Source organism: Sorex araneus, chromosome 8 (assembly GCF_027595985.1).
Source record: "Sorex araneus isolate mSorAra2 chromosome 8, mSorAra2.pri, whole genome shotgun sequence".
Taxonomy (NCBI): Eukaryota; Metazoa; Chordata; class Mammalia; order Eulipotyphla; family Soricidae; genus Sorex; species Sorex araneus.
This window is the reverse complement of record NC_073309.1, coordinates 44329629-44353603: the sequence shown is the minus strand read 5'-3', so window position 1 is coordinate 44353603 and position 23975 is coordinate 44329629. Positions and strand designations below refer to the sequence as shown.

The window sequence follows — 23975 nt, the reverse complement described above, 5'->3', positions numbered from 1 at the left end:
CGAGGGAGCTGGTGGGGAGGGGTTGGGCAGAGGCAGAGTGGGGGCCAAGGCTCCGAGGCCGGACTGGGCTTGGGGAACTGAGGAAAACACATGGGCGCGCAATCCTGGAGAATTAAATGGGCGCAATGTGGGATTCAGATCATCGAGGGCCTGCCACAGGGTCGGATCAAAAGGGACACAGAGTGGAAGAAGAGATGTAGGGGGAGGGGACCCAGAAAGACAGTGCTGCAAGGGCAGCCGCCTCGCTGTGCCACGGAGAGTGAGTGGGGTGATGAGGATGCAGACACAGGGCAGAGGCCCCCCACCTGCTCAGCCGTCCCATAGCCATCCACAGAGTCTCCTGGGGGCCTCTCCCCACACCCCGTCCATCTTTCATGCTCCCACGTCCCTGCTGGTGGGAAGGGCTTTCTCATAGCCCCCCACCCGGCTCTGCTACCCCAAACCCTCCCTTCCTCCCACATTTAGATTCTGGATCCCAGGCCAGCTGCATCTCTGACACACCCGCCATCCTCACTGTTATCCTCACTATCTCTCTCCAGCTTCCAGTGCGCCCTTTCCCTTTGGCTGGGGTATGCAGCACCCCCAAATTGATCTGCCTCAAAGGAGTGGGTGCTCTGGAGAGGCAGGACCCCTCTAGCGTAGTTCTCAAACACACAATATTGACAGGGGCCAAGACACAGATGGCATTTCTCTGTGCTGGATGGACACACACACACACACACACACACACACACATTCTCTGAACCTTGGTACTTTCTCACCTTTAAGTAACCTGGGATAGAACTGCCTGGATCTACATAGAAGCGGATTTTCAAAAACAAATACCTAAGTAAAGTGTTTTTAAGTGTGTTTTCTCACACTTCTAGTTTTGTGGGTTTTTTTTTCTTTTTGGGTCACACCTGGCGATGCACAAGACTTACTCCTGGCTCTTCGAACAGGAGTTAGTCCTGGTGGTGCTTGGGGGAGTATATGGGATGCTGGGATTCAAACCCAGGTCAGTTGTGTGTAAGGCAAATGCCCTACCTGCTGTGCTACTGCTCCAGCCCCTATAGTTTTACAGTTAGTGTTACCTCCTCCCCAAACATATTGTAAGTATGCAGTTATCTAGAAGATAGAGTGATAGCACAGCAGTTATGGTGTTTACCTTCTTTGCGACTAATTTGGGATGGATCCCTGGCAGCCCATATGGTCTACAAGCCCACCAGGAGTGATCACTGAGTGCAGAGCTAGAAATGAGTCCTGACCACCACCAGGTGTGGCCTAAAAACCAAAATAATAATAATAAATTAAAAAGAATATATACCAAGTAGAAAATAGGGGCCTGAAGACAAAGTTTAGGGGATAAAGTACTTGCCTTGCACATCACCAGCCCTGATTCATCCTCAGAACTGCAGATGCTTCCCTGAGCACAAAATGTGCAGAAAATGGGGCTGGGGAGACAGTACACATGCTTTGTGGACACAGGACCCCGGTTCAGTTTCTGGCATCATCCAGCCCCCTGAAAAATGCTGGCAGTAACCCTGGCCGGGATGCTCAGCAGGGCCAGAGTGATTCCATCTATTCCATATCTTCGAGCCCCAGCATTGAACCATCAGCCCAGCTGGCTGGGAATCCCTAAGACTGGCTTCCTGTGCCACTGGGATAAAACTGAGGGAGACTCCCCCAAATTAGCAAGTATGTGTTAACCAGCTTTATGCTATCAACAGGGATTCTGGTAACAGCAGGCTATTAGAAGTAAAGTTTTGGGGAGTCCAAAGCTAGTGATAATCTAGTCTGCTCAGAGAGGGGGCTTGGTGCCCCTCCCTCATATTGTTGAACAGTCAGTGCTATCTGTGCCTCATAGGTATGTGTGTGTGTGTGTGTGTGTGTGTGTCTGTGTGTGTGTTTCATACAGATGTAAACTGTTTGTGATGAAAATCTTCCAACATGCAGAGGCGGAGAGTATCGTGTGATAAATGCCCCTGGGCCCATCCTTTGGCTCTAAAAATGATCACCATCTTCCCAGACCCCTTCCCTCTCTCTGTACCCCTCTCTTCAGCCTGAATGACTGCAGCCTTTTCGTTTCGTGTTTCCTCGATTTTACCCACTCCGCTGCCCTTTCCTGGGTGGGCAGGATCATCATCTGAAGCTTTCTGAGGAGGGCTCGGAGCATGGAGAATGAAGCCATTCGCATAGGGCTATGGCCTGAACGGAGCTGGGGTGGCTGGGGGCCCAGCGCTGTGCTCAGCTGGCTTCCTCTCTCTCCTTGGGGCACGTGCCTAGTAGATATGCTGCAGTGAACGAAAGGACGAGAGAACGAATGAATTGGACCCCTAGGCCATGCAGTGCTTACACTCCCAGACAGGGGGTCACCCTGCTGAAAGCTTCTCTGCCCTGGAAGCTCAGAGAGGTCAAAGTCAGCCCAAATCCTGACATTGGTGCCCTCTGTACCCACAGCCAAACACGACCGTGCTCCTGGACAAGTGCCGTCGCCGCTGCGTCTGTGACGGCGCCACCCACCAGATGCACTGCAGTGACACCCAGGGCTGCCCAGATGGAGAGCAGTGCCTCATCCAGAATGGCATCCTGGGTTGCTACCCCGAAAGCCTCGGAACCTGCCAGGCCACCGGAGACCCACACTACTTGACCTTCGATGGCCGGCGCTTGAACTTCATGGGCACCTGCATATACCTGCTGACCGGCTTGTGCAACCAGACCTCCGGGCTGACCGCCTTCCGTGTGCTGGTGGAGAATGAACATCGTGGCAACCCGACCGTAAGCTACACGCGCGCTGTGCGCGTGGAGACCCTGGGCGTGACTGTGGAGATCCGTCGGGAGTACCCCAGCCGGGTGCTGGTGAGTGAAGTAGCCCTGGCCTGGGCGGAGGAAGGCGAGAGCTCCTGTCCCCCGTAGAGAGTGATGGCTCTGGGGGGTGGGAGAGCGTGTATAGGGTAGAGGGGTGAAGGCCTTGGTCTCTGCAGACCCCCACCCACCCTGCACTCCGCATAGTCCCTGGAGTCCCACCAGGAATGATCCCTGAGCACAGAGCCAGGAGAAAGCCCTGAGCTCCACTGGGTGTGACCCAAAACACACAGGAAAAAGAACCAGGCCCTGGGGCAGAAACAAAGGTTACATCATAGAGACTTTTCAGTCCCTATCACTGTGACCCCCAAGTACAGTAAGGGTGACCCTGGTGGCACTCAGGGCCAGGCCAAAGGTCCAATTGTCCAAGTATGGCAGGAAACCATATGGGCCAGGTGGGGCTGGGGCCGGTTATCCTAATGGTTAGACTCACCCTACCTACACACCCGTTCCCATTCCCCAAGAGGCTGAGCTGCCATTCAGTGACAGGTTCCACTGGAGAGGCTTGTTAGGGAGCTGGAGGGAGATGAGGTGAGATGAGGGAGTGGGCCAGGCCTGGTGGGGGGCTGGCTGGCTTTGAAGCTGAAGCCTAAGGATGTGAAGGCAGCGATAAGCAAAGCGCAGGGTGAGGAGGCTGGAGGGGATGTGGTGGGCAAGAGCAGAGCAACGCCCAAGGCCCTGAGGCCAGGCGGGGCTTGGGGAGTCGAGGAGATGGCACAGGCACATGGGAAATTAAATGGGCGAGTTGTGGGGTTAGGATCAAGGGCCCCTTCTGGTGTTGGATCAGAGGGACGTGAAATAGAAGAGGTGGCGGGTGAAGAGCACTGGGGGGTGTTCTGGAAAGGGGGGCACAGCAAGGACAAAGGCCATCCTGTACCCTGGGAGTGAGTGGGATGGCTGAGTGGTTAGGGTGGCAGGGGTGCGGACATAGGGCAGAGCCCTGGTGAAGCAGCTTCTCCAGGGAAAGGGCCAGGGTTTAAGTTCCCTCCTGGAGGAGAGGGGAAGCAGCTGGGAGCGAAGAGGACCAGGATATAGTTGGCAAAAGAAAAGGGCCCTGAGGCTGGCCCCGGGAGCAAGAAAGCCAGGGCAGGGGGCCGAAGCAACAGTTCAGTGGGGAGAACGATTCCCTTGCATGCAGTGGACCTGGGTTCCCAGATTTGATCCCCAGCATCCCAAAGGGTGCTCTAAGCACCACCAAGAGTGTTTCCTGAGTACTGAACCAAGAGTGAACCCTGGGCATCACGGGGTCACTGTCACTGTCACTGTCATCCCGTTGCTCATCGATTTGTTCGAGTGGGCACCAGTAACGTCTCTCATTGAGAGACTTATTGTTACTGTTTTTGGCATACCCAATACACACGGGTAGCTTGCCAGGCTCTGCTGTGCAAGCTCCATACTCTCGGTAGCTTGCCAGGCTCTCCGAGAGGGGCGTAGGTATTGAACACAGGTCGGCCGCGTAAAAGGCAAACGCCCTACCGCTGTGCAGTCGCTCCAGCATCACTGGGTATAGCCTAAAAACAAACAAACAAAACCTAAGAAAATCAGTGTGGCTGGCCCAGAAGGACCCTGGGCGGGGAGGCCAGTGAGAGAGCCTGGAAGACAGAGGCATCTAGATTTAGACTGACATTTGAAAGATGGATGTGGGTGAGGGCACCAGGCAGAGGGAAGAGCATGTGCAAAGGCTCTGAGGCAGGACCAAGTCTCGGGGGCCCAAAAGAACATCCTCATCCCTTGGCCCTGCTGCCTCTCTCCCCAGGTGGACGGCGTCCTCTACTACCTGCCTTACCAGGCGGCTGGCGGGCAGATACACATTTACCGCCAAGGTAAAGATGCCGTGGTGCGCACAAACTTCGGTCTGACAGTCACCTACGACTGGAAGAGTCGGGTGATCGCCAAGGTGCCAAGCAGCTATGCCGGGGCCCTGTGTGGGCTCTGCGGGAACTTCGATGGGGACGCAAGTAACGAGCTGACCCTGCGAGGTGGCGGCAAGACCACCAGTGTTCTGGAGTTTGGAAACAGTTGGCAGGAAGAGACCACGCCAGGCTGCGGTGCCTCTGAGCCCGGCAACTGTACCGACCTGGAGAGCCTGGTGGCTGAGCAGCTGGCGAACAATACGGAGTGTGGGATCATTGCCGACCCTAACGGGCCCTTCCAGGAGTGCCACTCGGTGCTGGACCCCCTCGGTGCTGTGCATGACTGCGTCTATGACCGCTGCCTGGTGCCTGGAGACTCTTCCTTGTGTGATGCCTTGGCTGCTTACGCTGCTGCGTGCCAGGCTGCCGGGATCACCGTGTACCCCTGGAGGAACGAGAGCTTTTGCCGTGAGTATCGGGAGGGACCACTGAGGGCTCCTACCTTGTCCCTCATTCACGAACCTATAAATACCATGGAGCTGAATTCTTGTAGTAGCCGTAGAAGGTCACAACTATGGTTATGCCCGTTATCCAGATGAAGAAACTAAGGCTTATAAAGTTTCTGAGGAGAGGAAGCAATAGTACCTTGGGTAGGGCGCTTGCTTTGCATGACGCTGACCCGGGTTTGGTCCCATATGGTCCCCTGTGCCCCACCAGGAGTGATCCCCGAGTGCAGAGCCAGAAGTAAGCCCTGAGCACTGTGAGGTGTGGTCCCCCCAAAAAGCAAAACAAAAAGGAAAGATTCTGAGGAGCAGCAGAAAAGCCATAAACAAACCAGTGGGTTATGCTGGAATTTGCCAGCCCTTCCCCAGCCTCCCGGACTCAGAGGCTCCCTGCGGCTGCAAAGCTTCTGTGCGAGGGGGTCAGGCACCTGCAGGGGTGTGAGTTCTGACTGGCGATGGCCTGTTTCCCCGCAGCGATGTTGTGCCCGCCCCACAGCCACTATGAGCTGTGCTCCACGGGCTGCCCACTGTCCTGCGGTGAGCTGCCGGTGCCCGGGGGCTGCGGCCAGGACTGCCACGAGGACTGCGTGTGCGACGAGGGCTTCGTGCTGAGTGGCGACATCTGCGTGCCCCGGAACAACTGCGGCTGCGTCTACCAGGGCGCCTACTACCCGCCCGGCCACACCTTCTACCCCGGCCCCAACTGCAGCTCCCTGTGCCACTGCCAGCAGGACGGCGTGGTGTCCTGCCAGGCCGCCAGCTGTGGCCCGCACGAGGCCTGCCGGCCCAGCAACGGTGCGCTGGGCTGCGTCTCGGTGGGCTCAGTCACCTGCCAGGCGTCGGGAGACCCCCACTACACCACCTTCGATGGCCGCCGCTTCGACTTCATGGGCGCCTGCCTGTACGTACTCGCAAGCACGTGCAAGGACCGGCCCGGCCTGCCGCAGGTCCCCAGCCTGCCCCAGTTCACAGTCCTGCAGGAAAACATGCACTGGAACGGGAACCGCGTGAGCGTGACCAAGGCCATCACCGTGATTGTAGGGAACTACACCATGCGGCTGGAGCAGAAGCTGTGGAAGGTCAAGGTGAGCACCAGGGCCTTGAGGCGGGGCCTCTGGGTGAGGGGCGTGGCCTCTGTTGAGGGCGTGGCCTCTGGGTGAAGGGCAGGGCCTCAGGGGTGATGGGCGGGGCCTCTGCTGCGAGGGGCGGGGCCATCAGAGCCAGGAGCAGGGGCAGGCCAAGGGCCATGCCCAGCCCAGTGGCAGGAGAGTGAGGCCTGATGTCTCAAGGAGCCGAGGTTGGCTTGGCTCAGAGCCAAAGAGGGCTCCATGGACTAGGGAGAGACCCTTGGACCTGCACCGGTGGTGCATTGCCTCCCTGTGCCCGTTCCTTGGCTAGCCCCTTTGGTATCTCCCACCTTTCACTCCATCCTCCAGGCCTAGTGGGGTCTGGCACCACATAATCCCCCAAGCACTGCAGACAGTGACCCTTCTCCATAGAATAGTCTCAGGTGTGCTGCCCTGCAAAGAGAAAGGAACACAAGGTGATATCGTGCGGTTCTGGGTGGGTATATCATTTGGGGGCCACCACTCAAACACCATAAGACCCTGATATTGGGGCTGGAGTGATAGTAGAGCGGGTAGGGCGCTAACCTTGCACATGTCAAACCGGTTTGTTTCCCAGGTGATCCCCTGAGGTCCACATATGATCCCCTGAGCCACACCAGGAGTGATCCCTGAGTGTAGAGCTAGGAATTATCCCTGAGCACCGCTGAATGTGGACCCCAAACATACAAAACGAAGCAGAACCACTAAAAACCTTGTTATTATGCCATCTAACAAGTATGAAAATCAAGGCTCTGTGTGGTGAGGGTCCCCAGATGTTCAGGGCCAGTCAGGAGCTGGGCCTCAGGTCTGCGGGCTCCCACGGCACCCTCTGAAGCTTGACATCTCCCTCCCCAGGTGAACGGAGTGATCATGAACCTGCCGGTGGTGCTGGACAACGGCAAGATCCATATCTTCAAGCACGGCAAGGACGCGGTGATCGAGACCAGCTTCGGCCTGCGCGTGGCCTACGACCTCAAGTACAACGTGCGGGTCACCGTCCCGGGCAGCTACTACCAGCAGCTGTGCGGCCTGTGTGGCGACTATAACGGCGACCCCAAGGATGATTTCCAGAAGCCCAATGGCTCCCTGGCCAGCAACCCCAACGACTTCGGCAACTCGTGGGAGCAGAAGGTGCCCGGCTCGCCATGCCTGCCGCCGCCCCCCACCACCTGCCAGCCCGGCGGGGACTGCGGGGAGGGTGAGATGTGCACACCCCAGCAGCAGCAGCAGTTCCAGCAGGACGGTTTCTGCGGCTTCCTCACCAAGCCAAACGGGCCACTGGCTGCCTGCCACTCGCTCATCGACCCTCAGGGGGCCCTGCAGGACTGCGTGTTCGACATGTGCGCGGGCAATGGGGACAAAGACATCCTCTGCTCCAGCATCCAGGACTATGTGAGTGCCTGCCAGGCCGCAGGGGGCCAAGTGAAGCCCTGGAGGAACGAGTCATTCTGCCGTGAGTGAGGGCCAGAGGAGGAGGGAAATGGGGGTGGGGGTGGGGAGGGACCCAGCCCAAGAGCCGGGGAGGTGGGGTGGGGGGAAGGAGGAAAAGACACACAATAAGGGAGAACCCCAGGCCCTGCACCCTCTCTGTCGCTCGGGGACTCACATGGCCCTTCCCTTCTCTTTGCAGCCATGACCTGTCCCCCCAACAGCCACTATGAGATCTGTGCAGACACCTGCTCCCTGCAGTGCGCCGCTCTCAGCGAGCCCCAGAATTGCCCCGACAGCTGTGCTGAGGGCTGCCAGTGTGACACTGGCTTTCTCAACAGTGGTCAGGACTGCGTGCCCACACAGGACTGTGGCTGCTACCACAACGGCATCTACTATAAGGTGAGAGAGTGGGCTGGGCCCAGGACGGGGCTTTGACTTGAAGCTGGATCCTAAGAACGAGGGGGGTGTGAGGGGCGAGTGAGCTGGTGGGGAGGGGGTGGGCAGAGGCAGAGCGGGGGCCAAGGCTCCGAGGCCGGACTGGGCTTGGGGAACTGAGGAAAACACATGGGCGCGCAATCCTGGAGAATTAAATGGGCGCAATGTGGGATTCAGATCATCGAGGGCCTGCCACAGGGTCGGATCAAAAGGGACACAGAGTGGAAGAAGAGATGTAGGGGGAGGGGACCCAGAAAGACAGTGCTGCAAGGGCAGCCGCCTCGCTGTGCCACGGAGAGTGAGTGGGGTGATGAGGATGCAGACACAGGGCAGAGGCCCCCCACCTGCTCAGCCGTCCCATAGCCATCCACAGAGTCTCCTGGGGGCCTCTCCCCACACCCCGTCCATCTTTCATGCTCCCCCGTCCCTGCTGGTGGGAAGGGCTTTCTCATAGCCCCCCACCCGGCTCTGCTACCCCAAACCCTCCCTTCCTCCCACATTTTGATTCTGGATCCCAGGCCAGCTGCATCTCTGACACACCCACCATCCTCACTGTTATCCTCACTATCTCTCTCCAGCTTCCAGTGCGCCCTTTCCCTTTGGCTGGCGTATGCACCACCCCCAAATTGATCTGCCTCAAAGGAGTGGGTGCTCTGGAGAGGCAGGACCCCTCTAGCGTAGTTCTTAAACACACAATATTGACAGGGGCCAAGACACAGATGGCATTTCTCTGTGCTGGATGGACAGACACACACACACACACACACACACACACATTCTCTGAACCTTGGTACTTTCTCACCTTTAAGTAACCTGGGATAGAACTGCCTGGATCTACATAGAAGCGGATTTTCAAAAACAAATACCTAAGTAAAGTGTTTTTAAGTGTGTTTTCTCTCACTTCTAGTTTTGTGGGTTTTTTTTTTCTTTTTGGGTCACACCTGGCGATGCACAAGAGTTACGTCTGGCTCTTCGAACAGGAGTTAGTCCTGGTGGTGCTTGGGGGAGTATATGGGATGCAGGGATTCAAACCCGGGTCAGTTGTGTGTAAGGCAAATGCCCTCCCTACCGGCTGTGCTATTGCTCCAGCCCCTATAGTTTACAGTTAGCTTTACCCCCTCGCCCAAACGTATTGTAAGAATGCAATTATCTAGAGGCTAGAGTGATAGAACAGCGGGTATGGCGTTTACCTTCTTTGCGACCAATTTGGGATGGATCCCTGGCAGCCCATATGGTCCCCCAAGCCCACCAGGAGTGATCACTGAGTGCAGAGCCAAGAATGATTCCTGACCACCACCAGGTGTGGCCTCAAAACCAAAATAATAGGGGGCTGGAGCGATAGCACAGCGGGTAGGGCGTTTGCCTTGCACGTGGTCGACCATGGGTTCAATTCCCAGCATCCCATATGGTCCCCTGAGCACCCCCAGGAGTGATTCCTGAATGCAGAGCCAGGAGTAACCCCTGTGCTTTGCCAGGTGTGACACAAAAAAGCATAATAATAATAATAATAATAATAAATTAAAAAGAATATATACCAAGTTGAAAATAGGGGCCTGAAGACAAAGGATAGGGGATAAAGTACTTGCCTTGCACATCACCAGCCCTGATTCATCCTCAGAACTGCAGATGCTTCCCTGAGCACAAAATGTGCAGAAAATGGGGCTGGGGAGACAGTACACATGCTTTGTGGACACAGGACCCCGGTTCAGTTTCTGGCATCATCCAGCCCCCTGAAAATTGCTGGCAGTAACCCTGGCCGGGATGGCTCAGCAGGGCCAGAGTGATTCCATCTATTCCATATCTTCGAGCCCCAGCATTGAACCATCAGCCCAGCTGGCTGGGAATCCCTAAGACTGGCTTCCTGTGCCACTGGGATAAAACTGAGGGAGACTCCCCCAAATTAGCAAGTATGTGTTAACCAGCTTTATGCTATCAACAGGGATTCTGGTAACAGCAGGCTATTAGAAGTAAAGTTTTGGGGAGTCCAAAGCTAGTGATAATCTAGTCTGCTCAGAGAGGGGGCTTGGTGCCCCTCCCTCATATTGTTGAACAGTCAGTGCTATCTGTGCCTCATAGGTATGTGTGTGTGTGTGTGTGTGTGTGTGTGTCTGTGTGTGTGTTTCATACAGATGTAAACTGTTTGTGATGAAAATCTTCCAACATGCAGAGGCGGAGAGTATCGTGTGATAAATGCCCCTGGGCCCATCCTTTGGCTTTAAAAATGATCACCATCTTCCCAGACCCCTTCCCTCTCTCTGTACCCCTCTCTTCAGCCTGAACGACTGCATCCTTTTCGTTTCGTGTTTCCTCGATTTTATACACTCCACTGCCCTTTCCTGGGTTGGCAGGATCATCATCTGAAGCTTTCAGAGGAGGGCTGGGCATGGAGAATGAAGCCATTCGCATAGGGCTGTGGTCTGATCGGAGCTGGGGTGGCTGGCGGCCTAGCGCTGTGCTCAGCTCCTGGCTTCCTCTCTCTCCTTGGGGCACGTGCCTAGTGGATATGCTGCAGTGAACGAAAGGACGAGAGAACGAATGAATTGGACCCCTAGGCCAGCAGTGCTTACACTCCCAGACAGGGGGTCACCCTGCTGAAAGCTTCTCTGCCCTGGAAGCTCAGAGAGGTCAAAGTCAGCCCAAATCCTGACATTGGTGCCCTCTGTACCCACAGCCAAACACGACCGTGCTCCTGGACAAGTGCCGGAAGCAGTGTGTGTGCCACGGTGGCAAAGGCATGGTGTGCCAGAAGCACAGCTGCCAGCCGCATGAAGTGTGCAAGCCCTCAGGAGGTGTCCTGAGTTGTATCAGCAAAGGTGCAGTGCTCTGGGCCTGGCGGGGGCGGAGCCTGGAGGATCTGGGCGGGGCCTGGGTAGATATGGGAGGAGCCCGGGAGGATCTGGGCGGGGCCTGAATCAGGGCAAGTGGGGCGCTGGTCTGGCAGCTGAGCAAGGGTACTGGTATTGGAGGCCAGAGTGATGATACAACGGATATCATTGCCTTGACCTAGGTTCAATCTCTGGCATCCCATATGGTCCCCTGAACACCGCTAGGAGTGATTCCTGGTTGCAGTCAGGAGTAACCCTTGAGCATGCCCAGTGTGTCCCCCAAAACAAAACAAAACAAACAAACAAAAAGAGTACAGGTATTTACCCTGCCGGTGGGGTGACCAGGATCTTTGCTTGTGGTAGGCATGGGAGGTCTCAGGTCCTCAGGGCGAAGGACCCCCAGGCAGGAGGGGATGGTGGTATTCCCAGAGTCAGAGGAGGCTCCAAATTTGAAGGCAGAGACCTGGGGCCAGGTCAGACACCCTCAGCCTGGGGCAGGGACAGGCAGAGCTTTCTGTCTGAAGGGCCAAAGGTAAGTCTAGACACTGGCATGACAGGGAGATGACTCAGCAGGCTGGAGCTCAGGCTTTGCAGGCAGGAGGTCCAGTTACATCCCCAGTACCACACGGTACCCGGAGGCACAGAGCTGGGAGCAGCCTCTGAGCACTGGTGGGTGTAGCCCAAAAATTAAAAAGAAAAAACAAGAACCTTGAAGGCTTGATACTTCAGCATTAATGTAGGGGTTAGGGTGTTTCCCTTGCACGCAGCCAACCCCGGTTTGAATCCTTGGCACAAATGGTACCTTGAGCACCACCAGGAGTGATTCTGAGCAGAGGGCCAAGAGTAAACACAGAGCACTGACAAATGTGCCTTTAAAAAAAAAAGAAAAGAAAGAGGGAAGAGAGAGAGAGAAACTTGCGGGCTAAATAAACAATGTAGATCAGCTCTCCTGGGAAATGTAAGCATCCGTGGACACATAGGTGAGGAATTCGGGCTCATTTAGAAAAGTGGGTGGTACCAGTAAGTAGTATCACAGACCCACGTGAGTACCAGTTCTTGGTTTCTCATCTCACAGCCCAGGGCCTGGACCACAGGTCAGACACCCTCAGCCTGGGGCAGGGACAGGCAGAGCTTTCTGTCTGAAGGGCCAAAGGTAAGTCTAGACACTGGCATGACAGGGAGATGACTCAGCAGGCTGGAGCTCAGGCTTTGCAGGCAGGAGGTCCAGTTACATCCCCAGTACCACACGGTACCCGGAGGCACAGAGCTGGGAGCAGCCTCTGAGCACTGGTGGGTCTGCAGCTGAGACCTGCTGCAGACCCCAGTGTCTGGGGCTTGCAGTTCAGACCTGGAATCTGGTCTCACCTCCAGGTGGCGCTCTGAGTCAGCCTCCCTGGCACAGGTTGTAGCGGGCAGCCGCCCTCCACTGGGCAGCTCCTCACAGGCTCTCTCCTTTGCCCCCAGACCCGTGCCACAATGTCACTTGCAGACCCCATGAGAAGTGCCAGGTGAAAGATGGCCAAGCCGTGTGTGTGCCCAAATACCAGGCCGTGTGCTTGCTCTGGGGAGACCCCCACTACAAGTCCTTCGATGGCCGGAAATTCGACTTCCAGGGTACCTGCGACTACGTGCTGGCCACCACTGAGTGCCCGACAAGCACTGCCACAGGCCTGACCCCCTTCACCATCACCACCAAGAACGAGAACCGTGGCAACCCCTCCGTGTCCTTCGTGAGGCAGGTCACCGTGAGCACGCTTGGCGTCAACATCTCCATCTACAGAAATGAGATTGGCAAAGTCCGGGTAAGTCTGGCTGGAGGAACCCTGCAGCCTTCCGCCTGGCTCCCAACTCCTGGAGGGTAGGAGAGGCTGTGTTGGGTACAGCGATGGGAGCCCCAGACTTTTTACCTCCTCTTCAGTCAAAATGTCAGCAAAAGGTGCCAAAGAGATAGTACAGCAGGTCGAGAATTGTCTTGCATGCAGCTGACCCTGGTTCGATCCCTGGCACCCCCATATGGTCCCCTGAGCCCACCAGGAGTGATTCTTGAGCACAGAGCGAGGAGCAATCCCTGAACACTGCCAGGTGTGAGCACAAAATAAAGCCAGCAAAGCCAACAATGAAGACAGCAAGAACACACACACACACACACACACACACACACATACACACACTCACACACTTGCAGGTTCAATTAGCCCAGCCCTTTGCTCAGGACCAAATCAGAGAACTTCTGGTCCTCATCAGCTTAGAAACCTGATTTGAATCCAGGCTCTTCTCATGAACCTCAGTTTTCCTTATCTCAGAAGGGGGATTAGAGCAGCTTCTGCCTCTCAGGGAGGCTGTGGCCTACAGGGAGGCTCAGCAAATGTTCCCACCTGCAGCATAATTCAGAGAGATGGAGGGAGAAGGGGAGTGAGAAAGATACAGAGAAGAGGGAGAGAGAATAAGAGAGAGAGGAATCTAGAATGAGAGATCTAGGGCTGTGGAGAGTATGGGGGCAGGGCACTTGCCTTGCGTGCATCCAAGTTCTATCTGCGGCATCCTCTATGCTCCCCTGAGCCCAGCAGTGATCCCTGAGCAGAGATAGAGCCAGAGGTAGGCCCTGAGCACTACTGGGTGTGCTTCAAAAGCCAGCACCAAGCGAGAAAGAGAGAGCTAGAAGGGGAGCGGGACAGCAGAGAGGTTAGAGAGAGAGTCAGAAGGCACTGAGGCCCCTCCAGAAGCCAGACTGAGGTTCCATTCTCTGAGCCTACTGTCGAGCAGCTGTCTGAGTTGTTTGTTGAGCGACTGTGCGACCACAGCAGCAACCTGCCAGGGCAGGGAGAGGGGTGGGAGGAGCTCAGTGGCCAGAGCTGAGCTCTCACCCCCACCTCGAGTGACCCTCTGCCTCCCCTCCCCACTTCCCCAGGTGAACCAAGTGCTCACAGCCCTGCCAGTCTCCGAGGCCGGCGGGCGCATTTCTGTGACCCAGACCACTGGCAATGCCTTGCTGGTCACCGACTTCGGGCTGCAGGTCACCTACGATTGGAACTGGCGGGTTGAGGTGAAGCTGCCCAGCAGCTACTATGATGCCGTGTGCGGGCTCTGCGGGAACATGGACCGCAACGTCAGCAACGACCAGGCCTTCCCCAATGGCACCCTGGCTCCCTCGATCCCCGCGTGGGGCGGCAGCTGGAGAGTCCCCGGCTGGGACCCACTCTGCTGGGACGAGTGTCAGGGCTCCTGCCCATCCTGCACCGGGGACCAGATGGATCAGTATGAAGGCCCCGGCTTCTGCGGCCCCCTGGTCTCTGGCTCCGGAAGCCCCTTCGCCAGCTGCCATGCCCACGTGCCTCCCGAGAGCTACTTCAAGGACTGTGTCACGGATGTGTGCTTCGGTGGTGGAGCCCACAACATACTCTGCCAGGCTCTGGCTGCCTATGCTGCCGCCTGCCAGGCCGCGGGGGTGGTCCTCGGGGACTGGAGGAAGCAGCTTGGCTGTGGTGAGTGTTGGGAAGCACCGGGGATGGGGGGGGGTCTTGTCTAGTTAGTTTTACCCCAGTCCTTCTGGGACTTTTTACTGTTGTTTTGGGGCCACACCTGGCGATGCTCAGGGGTTACTCCTGGCTCTGAACTCAGGAATCACTCCTGGCGGTGCTCGGGGATGTGGGGATTGAATCCAGGTTGGCCACTGCAAGACAAGTGCCCTCCCTGCTGTACCATCACGCCAGTATCCCCACTTCCTAATCTCTCTCTCTCTCTCTCTCTCTCTCTCTCTCTCTCTTTCCCAGAGATGTCCTGCCCCCAGAACAGCCACTACGAGCCCTGCGGCCCCCCCTGCCCGGCCAGCTGCCCCTCTCCTGTCCCGCCCCCCGGGCCCGCCCTGTGCGACGGCCCCTGTGTCGAGGGCTGCCAGTGTAACAAAGGCTTCGTTCTGAGCGCCGGCAAGTGCGTGCCCCTGGACAGCGGCTGCGGCTGCTGGGCCAACGGCTCTTACCACGAGGCTGGCAGTGAATTCTGGGCCGACAGCACCTGCTCCCAGCGCTGCCGCTGCGGCCCCGGTGGCAGCTCCGTGGTCTGCTCGCCCGCCAGCTGTGGGCTGGGTGAAGAATGTGCCCTGCTGCCCTCCGGCCAGCTCGGCTGCCGCCCGGTCAGCACGGCTGAGTGTGAGGCCTGGGGCGACCCCCACTACGTCACGCTGGACGGGCACCGATACGACTTCCAGGGCACCTGTGAGTACCTGCTGAGCGGGCCCTGCCACGATCTGCCTCAGGGCCTGGAGAACTTCACCGTCACGGTCGCCAACGAGCACCGCGGCAGCCAGGCCGTGAGCTACACCCGCAGCGCCAGCCTCTACATCTACAACCACAACCTGACCGTCAGCGCCCGCTGGCCCCGCCAGCTGCTGGTGAGGGTTCCAGGGGGACCCCCGGGGCCTGTCACTCACCTCCCACAGGCTGCAGGGGCTCCCTGCAGACCCTGTGCTAGGACGGTTTGGAGCAATGACCTCTCGGAGCCCTTGTTTAGTCTTTCCTGAAATAGGTTGTTCCCCCGAGCACCGCCAGGAGCCAGGTGTGGCCCCCAAAGCAAAATAAATTAAAAATTCCAAGAAAAGTACCCGCTGGGTCCGGAACAATAGCACAATGAGTAAGGTAGTTAGTTGCCTTGCATGAGGCCAGCCCAGGTTTGAGCCCCAGCACTTTCTGTGGTTTCCTGTGCCCCGCCAGGAGTAATCTGAGCACAGAACCTGAGCGTGGCTAACCGGGGGTGGCCCCAAATCAACATATTCTTTTTTAATTTTTTTAAATTAAGAAGTCGCTGCCTCATGGGGCCGGGGCGATATTACAGCAGGTAGGGCATTTGCCTGACACGCGGTCGATCTGGCTTCAATCCCTGGCATCACATAGGGTGATTACTCCCAAATACCACCAGGAGTAATTCCTGAGTGCAGAGCCAGGTATAAACTCTGAGCATCGCCGGACGTGACCCAAAAAGTTAAAATAAAAAATATATATAAGATCACTGCTTCAGAGGGCAAGTGAGAGCCAGAGGCATCTTTTCTATATCATCATTATTATAATGATCAGTACCCACCATCCCTCCCATAATGGTCACGAAGTCTGAGGGCCTCTGCTCAGAATTCCACCCCAGCGACTCGAACCTGTGTCCATGTCCCGCCCGCAGGTGGATGGCGTGCTGGTCGCACTGCCCTTCCAGCTGGGCTCGCGCCTGCAGGCGTACCTGAGCGGCAACAACGTGGTGGTGACAGCTGCCAACGGACTCTCCATGACCTATGACGGCAACAGCATCGTGCGCCTGCGCGTGCCCGCAGCGTACAAGGGCACCCTCTGTGGCCTGTGCGGAAACTACAACCAGAATGCAACGGACGACCCACAGGCTGTGGGCAAGAACCCCGGCCAGTGGCAGGTGGGCGGTGCCCCAGGCTGCGACAAGTGCGTGCCCGGGCCGTGCCCGCCACAGTGCACACCGGAACAGCAGGCACAGTTTGCTGGACCCGACGCTTGCGGTATCATCTCAGCTCCCAACGGCCCGCTGGCACCCTGCCACCACCTCGTGCCACCTAAGCACTACTTTGAGGCCTGTTTGCTGGATGCCTGCCAGGCACAGGGCCACCCGGGAGGCCTCTGTCCAGCAGTGGCCGCCTACGTAGCCGCCTGCCAGGCCGCTGGGGCCCAGATCGACGAGTGGAGACGTCCTGACTTCTGTCGTGAGTACTGACCCACACATGTGCCCCCACCCACTTCAAAAACTCTAAGACAAGGTCCTGCTAGTGTGGCTTAGGGCCTGCAGCGCTCCCGTTCAGATCACTCCTTTTTGGGCGGGAGAGAGGACACAGGCAAGCATTGGCCTTGCATGCGGCCACTTTGGCCAAGGCCCTGGTTCAATCCCTGGCACCACATATGGTGCCCTGAGCAGCACTAGTAATGATGCCTGAACACAGAGCAGGTGTTCAGGTGTTCAAAAACAAAAGCAAAACAAAAACAGATAGTGGGGCCTGAGCAATACAGTGGGTAGGTACTACTGGGTGTGGTCCACAGACAAACAAAAACAGCACTTTGAGACTGGAGCGTGATAGTCCAGTGGGTAGGGCATTTGCCAGCCGGAGTTTGATCCCCGGCATCCCATATGGTCCTCTGAGCACTGTCAAGAGTAATTCCTGAGTGCAGAAGTAACCCCTGAGCATTGTCAGGTGTGGGCCCCCAAAAACAAAACATTATAGCATCTGTCCAGCAAGAGAGCTCAGCGGGCTGGAACCTTGCTTCGTACACAGGAGGCCCAGGTTTACTCAGTTCCTGCAGGGCAACTCTGGATGGGATCTATGAGCACAGAACTGGGAGTAGCCCCTAAACACTGGTGGTTGTATCCTCCCCGCCCTCACCCCCACCCCCGCCCGCCAAAAAGAAAAAGTTGCAGCTTGGTCAGAGAGCTGAGATGAACTTACTAGAACAGAAATCACTGGGCAGGAGAGATAGCAGAGCAGGCAGGGCGCTGGCCTTGCACGCAGCCAACCTGGGTTTGACCCCTGGCACCCATACGGTCCCCAGAGCCCTGTCAGCCCGTGATCCTGGAGCACAGAGCCAGGAGGAAGCCCCGAGCCCTGCCAGCTATGGCAGATAACAGAAAGAATTTGCACTCAGATCTGCGTGTGAAATGTGCTCAGGCAGAGACCAGCCAGTTCACCCGGGTGCAGGGCTGGGGGCTGGGGGTGTCCTCCCCTGAGCACCTCCCTGCCTCCCACCTGCCTGACTTGGTTCCCCTCTTGTCCCCTCCCCCTGCAGCCCTCCAGTGCCCGGCCAACAGCCACTACCAGCTCTGTGGGAACTCCTGCCCCATCAGCTGCCCAAGCCTGTCCGCCCCAGAGGGCTGTGAGCCAGCCTGCCGCGAGGGCTGCGTGTGCGACGCCGGCTTCGTACTCAGCGGGGACACCTGCGTGCCCGTGGGCCAGTGCGGCTGCCTCCACGAGGGCCGCTACTACCCTCTGGGCGAGACCTTCTACCCTGGGCCCGAGTGCGGGCGGCGCTGTGAGTGCAAGTCGGGCGGCCAGGTGCAGTGCCAGGAGGGCACCACGTGCAGACCCTACGAGGAGTGCCGGGTGCAGGACGGCGTCCAGGCCTGCTTCCCTACCGGCTGTGGCCGCTGTGTGGCCAGCGGGGGAGTCCACTACATCACCCTGGACGGCCGCGTCTATGACCTGCACGGCTCCTGCTCCTATGTCCTGGCCCGGGTCTGCCGACCTCAGCCCGGGGACGAGGACTTCTCCATCGTGCTCGAGAAGGACGCAGCTGGGGAAGTCCAGCGCCTGCTGGTAACGGTATCCGGCCTGGCCGTGAGCCTGGCCCGGGGGCCACAGGTAAGTGGGCATCATCCTGCCTGGGAAGGCTGGAGTGGGGGGCCTGGGGAACTTAAGGGAGATCTGAGGGGGTACAAAAGGGGGGACCCAGATCCTGGGGCTGGAGCCATTGTACAGCAGGTAGGGCATTTGCCTTGCATGCCCCGGATTTGATCCCCGGCATCTCGTATGGAACCCCAAGCACCTCCAAGAGTAATTCCTGAGTGCAGAGCCAGGAGTAACCCCTGAGCATCTCTGGGTGTGACCCAAAAAGCAAAAAAAAAAAAAAAAAAAAAAAAGAAGGATCCAGATCTGTCCTGGGCATTTGCCGGGCATGGGGGTTGGGCAGGGACACGGTCACAGGCCTCCTATCCTCTGGGGTTCCAAGGGGAATGTGGTTCGGGGTCCTCTGACCTGCTCCCCATGCTTCCCCACAGGTGACTGTGGACGGCGAAGTGGTAACCCTGCCGGTGGCTGTGGGCTCGGTGCGGGTGACCTCCGAGGGCCGGAACATGATTCTGCAGACCACCGAGGGGCTGCGGCTTCTCTACGACGGCGATGCCTACGTCCTCATCTCCATCCCCAGCCCCTTCCGGAACCGCGTGTGCGGTCTCTGCGGCAACTTCAACGGCAACTGGAGCGATGACCTGACACTGCCCAACGGCCAGCCGGCCGCCAATGTGGACGCCTTCGGAAAGGCCTGGCGCGCGCCCGACTCCCCGAAGGGCTGCACCAATGGCTGTGGGCCCCAGGGCTGCCCCGTGTGCCTGGCCGAGCAGACCGCCCCCTACGAGAGCTCGCAGGTCTGTGGGCGCCTCAAGGACCCCAACGGCCCCTTCAAGGCCTGCCACAGCGTGCTGAGCCCCTCGGAGTACTTCCGCCAGTGTGTGTACGACCTATGCGTCCACAAGGGCAACCTCACCTACCTGTGCCGCAGCCTCGCCGCCTACACGGCTGCCTGCCAGGCGGCTGGCATAGAGGTGAAGCCCTGGAGAAACGACAGCTTCTGCCGTGAGTGAGGGGGGCCCAGCCCTGCACTGCCCCAGGGACACCCCTGGCTTTCCCCGTGATGCTCCCCACCACCCGCTTCATGCTCCTTCTGAAGGCCCACCCTCCTCAGACCTGCTCGGGGTCCCTTTCCGCAGGGAGCTGGGAGGGTGGGTCAGGCTGGCAGCAGCGCCCACGAGGGCCAGAGCCCCACAGGGGTCGAACCCCCTAGGACGGCACCCCCAGGACAGGATCCCCAGGACTGGCCCTCCAGGGTAGGGCCCTTAGTGTGGGACCCCCCAGGAGAGGAGCCTGCAGGACCCCCCCGGCTAGCGCTGTCAGACTGGCATCCTCAGTCAGGGCCCCTGTTCCCTTCAGGCCTCCTCTCAGCCAGGTCTCTGTCTCGGGCCACCCCTTAACCTGGGTGCTTACCTCTGTCCTGGGCACAGAGAGTGGGTGCCGGGTCTAGCCCTGACCCCCGAGGATGGGTGTCTCCTGAGTGTCTTCAGGGACCTGCCACCTGCTACATTCCCATGTGACGTCACTGCAGACTTGGTCTCCCATCCTCACCCTCTCTCTGGCCAGCCATGCCATCTGCCACTGCTCCACCACCACCCAGCACCCCCCATCCCACGCCCATGGCCCCTCACCTTTGCCCTATCCTGCCATGACCCACTGCCTATGCTCCCCCCATCCGTCTGCCCCTGGACAACTGGGTCCCCACTTCTCCAGTGCCACCCTGGTCCCTCCGGGCTGAGTGTTGGCAAGGAGGGGGCGGCCCCCTGCATTATTCATCACCACCCCCCTGCCTGATATGCCCTCCCTCCCCCTTCTCCCTGCAGCGCTGAAGTGCCCGGCCAACAGCCACTACTCCATCTGCACCCACACATGCCAGAGCTCGTGTGCTGGTCTCTCCGGCCTCACGGGCTGCACGGGCCGCTGCTTTGAGGGCTGCGAGTGCAACGATCGCTTCCTGCTCTCCCAGGGCGTCTGTGTCCCTGCCCAGGACTGCGGCTGCTCTGTGGACGGCCAATACTTGCCGGTGAGCCGGGGCCGGGCCACGCAGGGAGGGTGGAGGAGCTGGACAGAGACTCTGAGTCTCCGAGTCGCTTCCCCTGGGAGGGGGACAGAGGAGCCGCCAGCTTCCCCAGCTGGGTGACATGGTAACAGCTTCTTGCTCATTGGCTGCTGTGGCCAATCGCCAAGGAAAAGAACGAAAGAGAGGTAGAGAGGACACAGCTGGGAACACAGCGACATGGGCTAAGGCACTAGCCTTGCATGTGTGAGGCCCTGGGTTCCATCTCCAGCATGGCAAAATAATGTCACTGTCACTGTCATCCCGTTGCTCATTGATTTTCTCGAGCGGGCACCAGTAACGTCTCCATTGTGAGACTTGTTACTGTTTTTGGCATATCGAATACACCACAGGTAGCTTGCCAGGCTCTGCCGAGAGGGTGAGATACTTTCAGTAGCTTGCGGGGCTCTCTGAGAGGGGCAGAGGAATTGAACCCAGGTCGGCCATGTGCAAGGCAAACACCCTACCCGCTGTGCTATCGCTCTGGCCCAGCAAAATAATAATAATAATAATATAGTAATAATAATAATAATAGAAGCTGGAATGATAGTACAGCAGGGAGGGCATTTGCCTTGCACATGGCCAACCTAGGTTCGATTCCCTGGCATCCCTTAAGGTCACCCGAGCACCACCAGGAGTCATTCCTGAGTGCAGAGCCAGGAGTAACCCCTGAGCACCTCCAGGTGGGGCCCCAACCCCCAAAATAGATAAGTAGTAGGGGTTAGAGAGATAGTACAGTGAGTAGGGAGCTTGCCTTGCATGCGACCACCCCTAGTCTAAGCAGCACCAAGACTCATTCCCAAGGGTAGATCCAGGAGTAACCCCTGAGCATCACTGGGTGTGGCACCCCCCCAAATGATGATGATAATGATAACCATAAGTGAAGGTCAAGCCGTAAGAGGAAGGGGAAGGCAGCTCTGCCCGCTGACGAGGGCTGGAGCGCTGGGTCTGCCCGCCGTGACGCAGCCTCCTTCCGCACACAGGCCAACACCTCTCTGCTGACCTCGGACTGCAGCAAGCGCTGCTCCTGCTCTGCCACGGGCGTCCTGAGCTGCAAGGCGTTCGGCTGCCCGAAGAATCTCACCTGTGAAGTCCATGCCGGGTCCCGGGACTGCTGGCCCCCCCATGGTCTCTGTTCCCTCTCCCCGGGCGGCAAACTCACCACCTTCGACGGCTTCAAAAACACCATCACCTCCCCTGACGTCTATGAGGTGTCCTCCCGCTGCCCGGGACACAAGGACATCCCCTGGTACCGAGTGCTGGCCGACGTGCGCAAGTGCCGTGACCAGCTAGAGGCTGTGCGCCTGGTACATGTCTTCTTCCAGGACGGGCTGGTGACCGTGACCCCCAACAAGGGCGTGTGGGTAAGTGGGGGTGCAGGCTGGTGGGGATGGGGGGATGGGGACCTGTCTCCTCGTGCTCCTTCTCCCACGTGGAGCTCCTTCAGCTCTCTGAGGTCTCTGAATTCATCTTCGTCTCAAGATTTCTAGCCCCACACACTGTTCTGCTGATGTTTGTTTGTTTGTTTTGGACTGGCGTGATAGCACAGCAGTAGGCTGTTTGCCTTGCACATGGCCGACTCAGGTTCTATTCTTCCGTTGCTCTCGGAGAGCCCGGCAAGCTACCGAGAGTATCCCGCCCACACGGCAGAGCCTGGCAAGCTACCCGTGGCATATTCGATTTGCCAAAAACAGTAACAAGTCTCACAATGGAGACGTTACTGGTGCCCGCTTGAGCAAATCGATAAATAACGGGCTGACCGTGTTACAGTGCAGAGTTTGTTTTGGGGCCACACCCAGCAATGCTCAGGAATCACTCCAGGTGGTGCTTTGGGAACCGTATGGGATGTCAGGGATGAACCTGGGTTGGTCACAATCACGCTGGCCCCTATTCTGTTGATTTCGTGTTTTTTTTTTTTTTTGGCTTTTTGGGTCACATCTGCGATGCTCAGGGGTTACTCCTGGCTCTGCACTCAGGCATTACTTCTGGCGGTGCTCAGGAGACCATATGGGATGCTGGGAATCGAACCTGGGTTGGCCGCGTGCAAGGCAAACGCCCTACCTACTGTGCTCTCACTCCAGCCCCTCTGTTGATTTCTTAAGGCGCATAGGACAATGCCCCAGGGCTGGAGGGAGAGTACAGGGGTAAAGGCACTGGCTTTGCAGCATGCAGCTGCCTGGGTTCCAACCCCAGCAGTTTATGGCCCCCTGAGCACCACCAGGGGCTCATAGCTGAGCATAGAGCCAGGAATTAGCCTCTGAGCACCTCTGGATGTGGCCCCCCAAAATTTTAAAATAAAGTGGAGGCTGGAGAGGTAGTACAGCAGGGTGGAGTGGGAATGCCCCCATTTAGTTGGCTTTGGACCCGCAACTTCAGTCCCTTGTCACGTGACCCTTTCCGGGCAGGTCACTCATAGTCTGAATGTCACAACAGTAAGGGATTCCAGAGCATGTACACCCCCCTACACACACACACACACACACACACACACACACACACACACACACGGGTCATTCCCTCCCCCCGCCCCCACCAACCAGTCTGTGGCTCTGATCCGCCTCAACTCTGTGTCCATTTCCTGCTCCCCCCAAGGTGAACGGTGTCCGGGTGAATCTGCCCGCCAAGGTGCTGACATCCGTCTCAGTGACCCTTCAGCCCGATGGCTCGGTGGTGGTGGAGCAGAAGGGAGGAGTTCGGGTCCAGTTCCAGCGCAGCGGGAAGGTGGATGTGATGGTCGGGGAGAAACACGCGGGCATGCTGTGTGGGGCCTGTGGAAACTTTGATGGCAACCAAGCCAACGACAAACCCCAAGACCAGGCCCAGTTGGAGAGCTGGATAGCGCCTGACTTCTCCTCCTGGTGAGGGTCTGGGGTGGGGGATCTGGGTCCCCATGGAGGGGGGTGTGAGGGGTAGGGACCAGTGGCCAGAGGAAGTGCTGAGTGTCTATCTCTCACAGCCATGTCTGATCTGCTGGACAAGAGGACTTCAGGACGTGATTTCCAGGACGTGATCTCCCTGGACCCTGCGTCCTCTCAGTCTGCCCCTTGTCTGTAGTGTTTCCCACCCACCCCTACCCCTGAGTGAGCCCCTCTGGCTGACTCAAGCATTCAATAAAGACTGTACACTGCCGATGTGCGTGGCTCATGCCTGTCCGTCCCTGACTTCCCTCCCAGCTCAGCGAGTGCCAAGGGTCTGGGGACTCTGACATGAGATCCATTTATGGGGGGTGAGGGTGGGTGCCTGGCAGCATGGACGGCTGGAGTGGGGGGGAGGTTGGGTGGGGGCAGCAGAAGATGACGCCAAGGAGATATGAAAAGATGAACCGTTGGACGGAGAGATGACAGAGAAGTAGAATTTATCATCTGAACAAGTTCAATTTTCCACCTCCAACCTCATATGTGTTCACAGCTTGAGCAGCTAGGACAATTTGCCATAGTCAGGGTGGCATAGAAATGACCAGAATCCAGGGGCAGAGCAATAGGACAGTGGGTAGGGCTCTTGCCTTGCACGTGGCCAACCCAAGTTCAATCCCTGGCATCCCATGTGGTTCTCCAAGTCCTGCCAGGAGTGATTCCTGATGTCACAGACT

The 23975-nt window shown here is 57.8% G+C and overlaps 1 protein-coding gene across 1 annotated transcript in view; it reads left to right on the top strand.

The window, feature by feature from the left end:
• Positions 1-23467, top strand: part of FCGBP (Fc gamma binding protein) — a 71773-nt gene extending 48306 nt beyond the window's left edge. Inside the window, exons 30-45 of the mRNA XM_055146437.1 lie at positions 2437-2835; positions 4598-5162; positions 5672-6282; positions 7159-7756; positions 7934-8133; positions 10841-10982; positions 12459-12796; positions 13903-14476; positions 14765-15381; positions 16158-16701; positions 17774-18345; positions 18762-19335; positions 20154-20353; positions 21370-21750; positions 22979-23244; positions 23343-23467. Coding sequence (XP_055002412.1) covers positions 2437-2835; positions 4598-5162; positions 5672-6282; positions 7159-7756; positions 7934-8133; positions 10841-10982; positions 12459-12796; positions 13903-14476; positions 14765-15381; positions 16158-16701; positions 17774-18345; positions 18762-19335; positions 20154-20353; positions 21370-21750; positions 22979-23244; positions 23343-23352 — 6591 coding nt within the window. The 3' untranslated portion in view covers positions 23353-23467. The remainder of the gene's footprint in view (positions 1-2436; positions 2836-4597; positions 5163-5671; positions 6283-7158; positions 7757-7933; positions 8134-10840; positions 10983-12458; positions 12797-13902; positions 14477-14764; positions 15382-16157; positions 16702-17773; positions 18346-18761; positions 19336-20153; positions 20354-21369; positions 21751-22978; positions 23245-23342) is intronic.
• Positions 23468-23975: the final 508 nt, after the last annotated feature.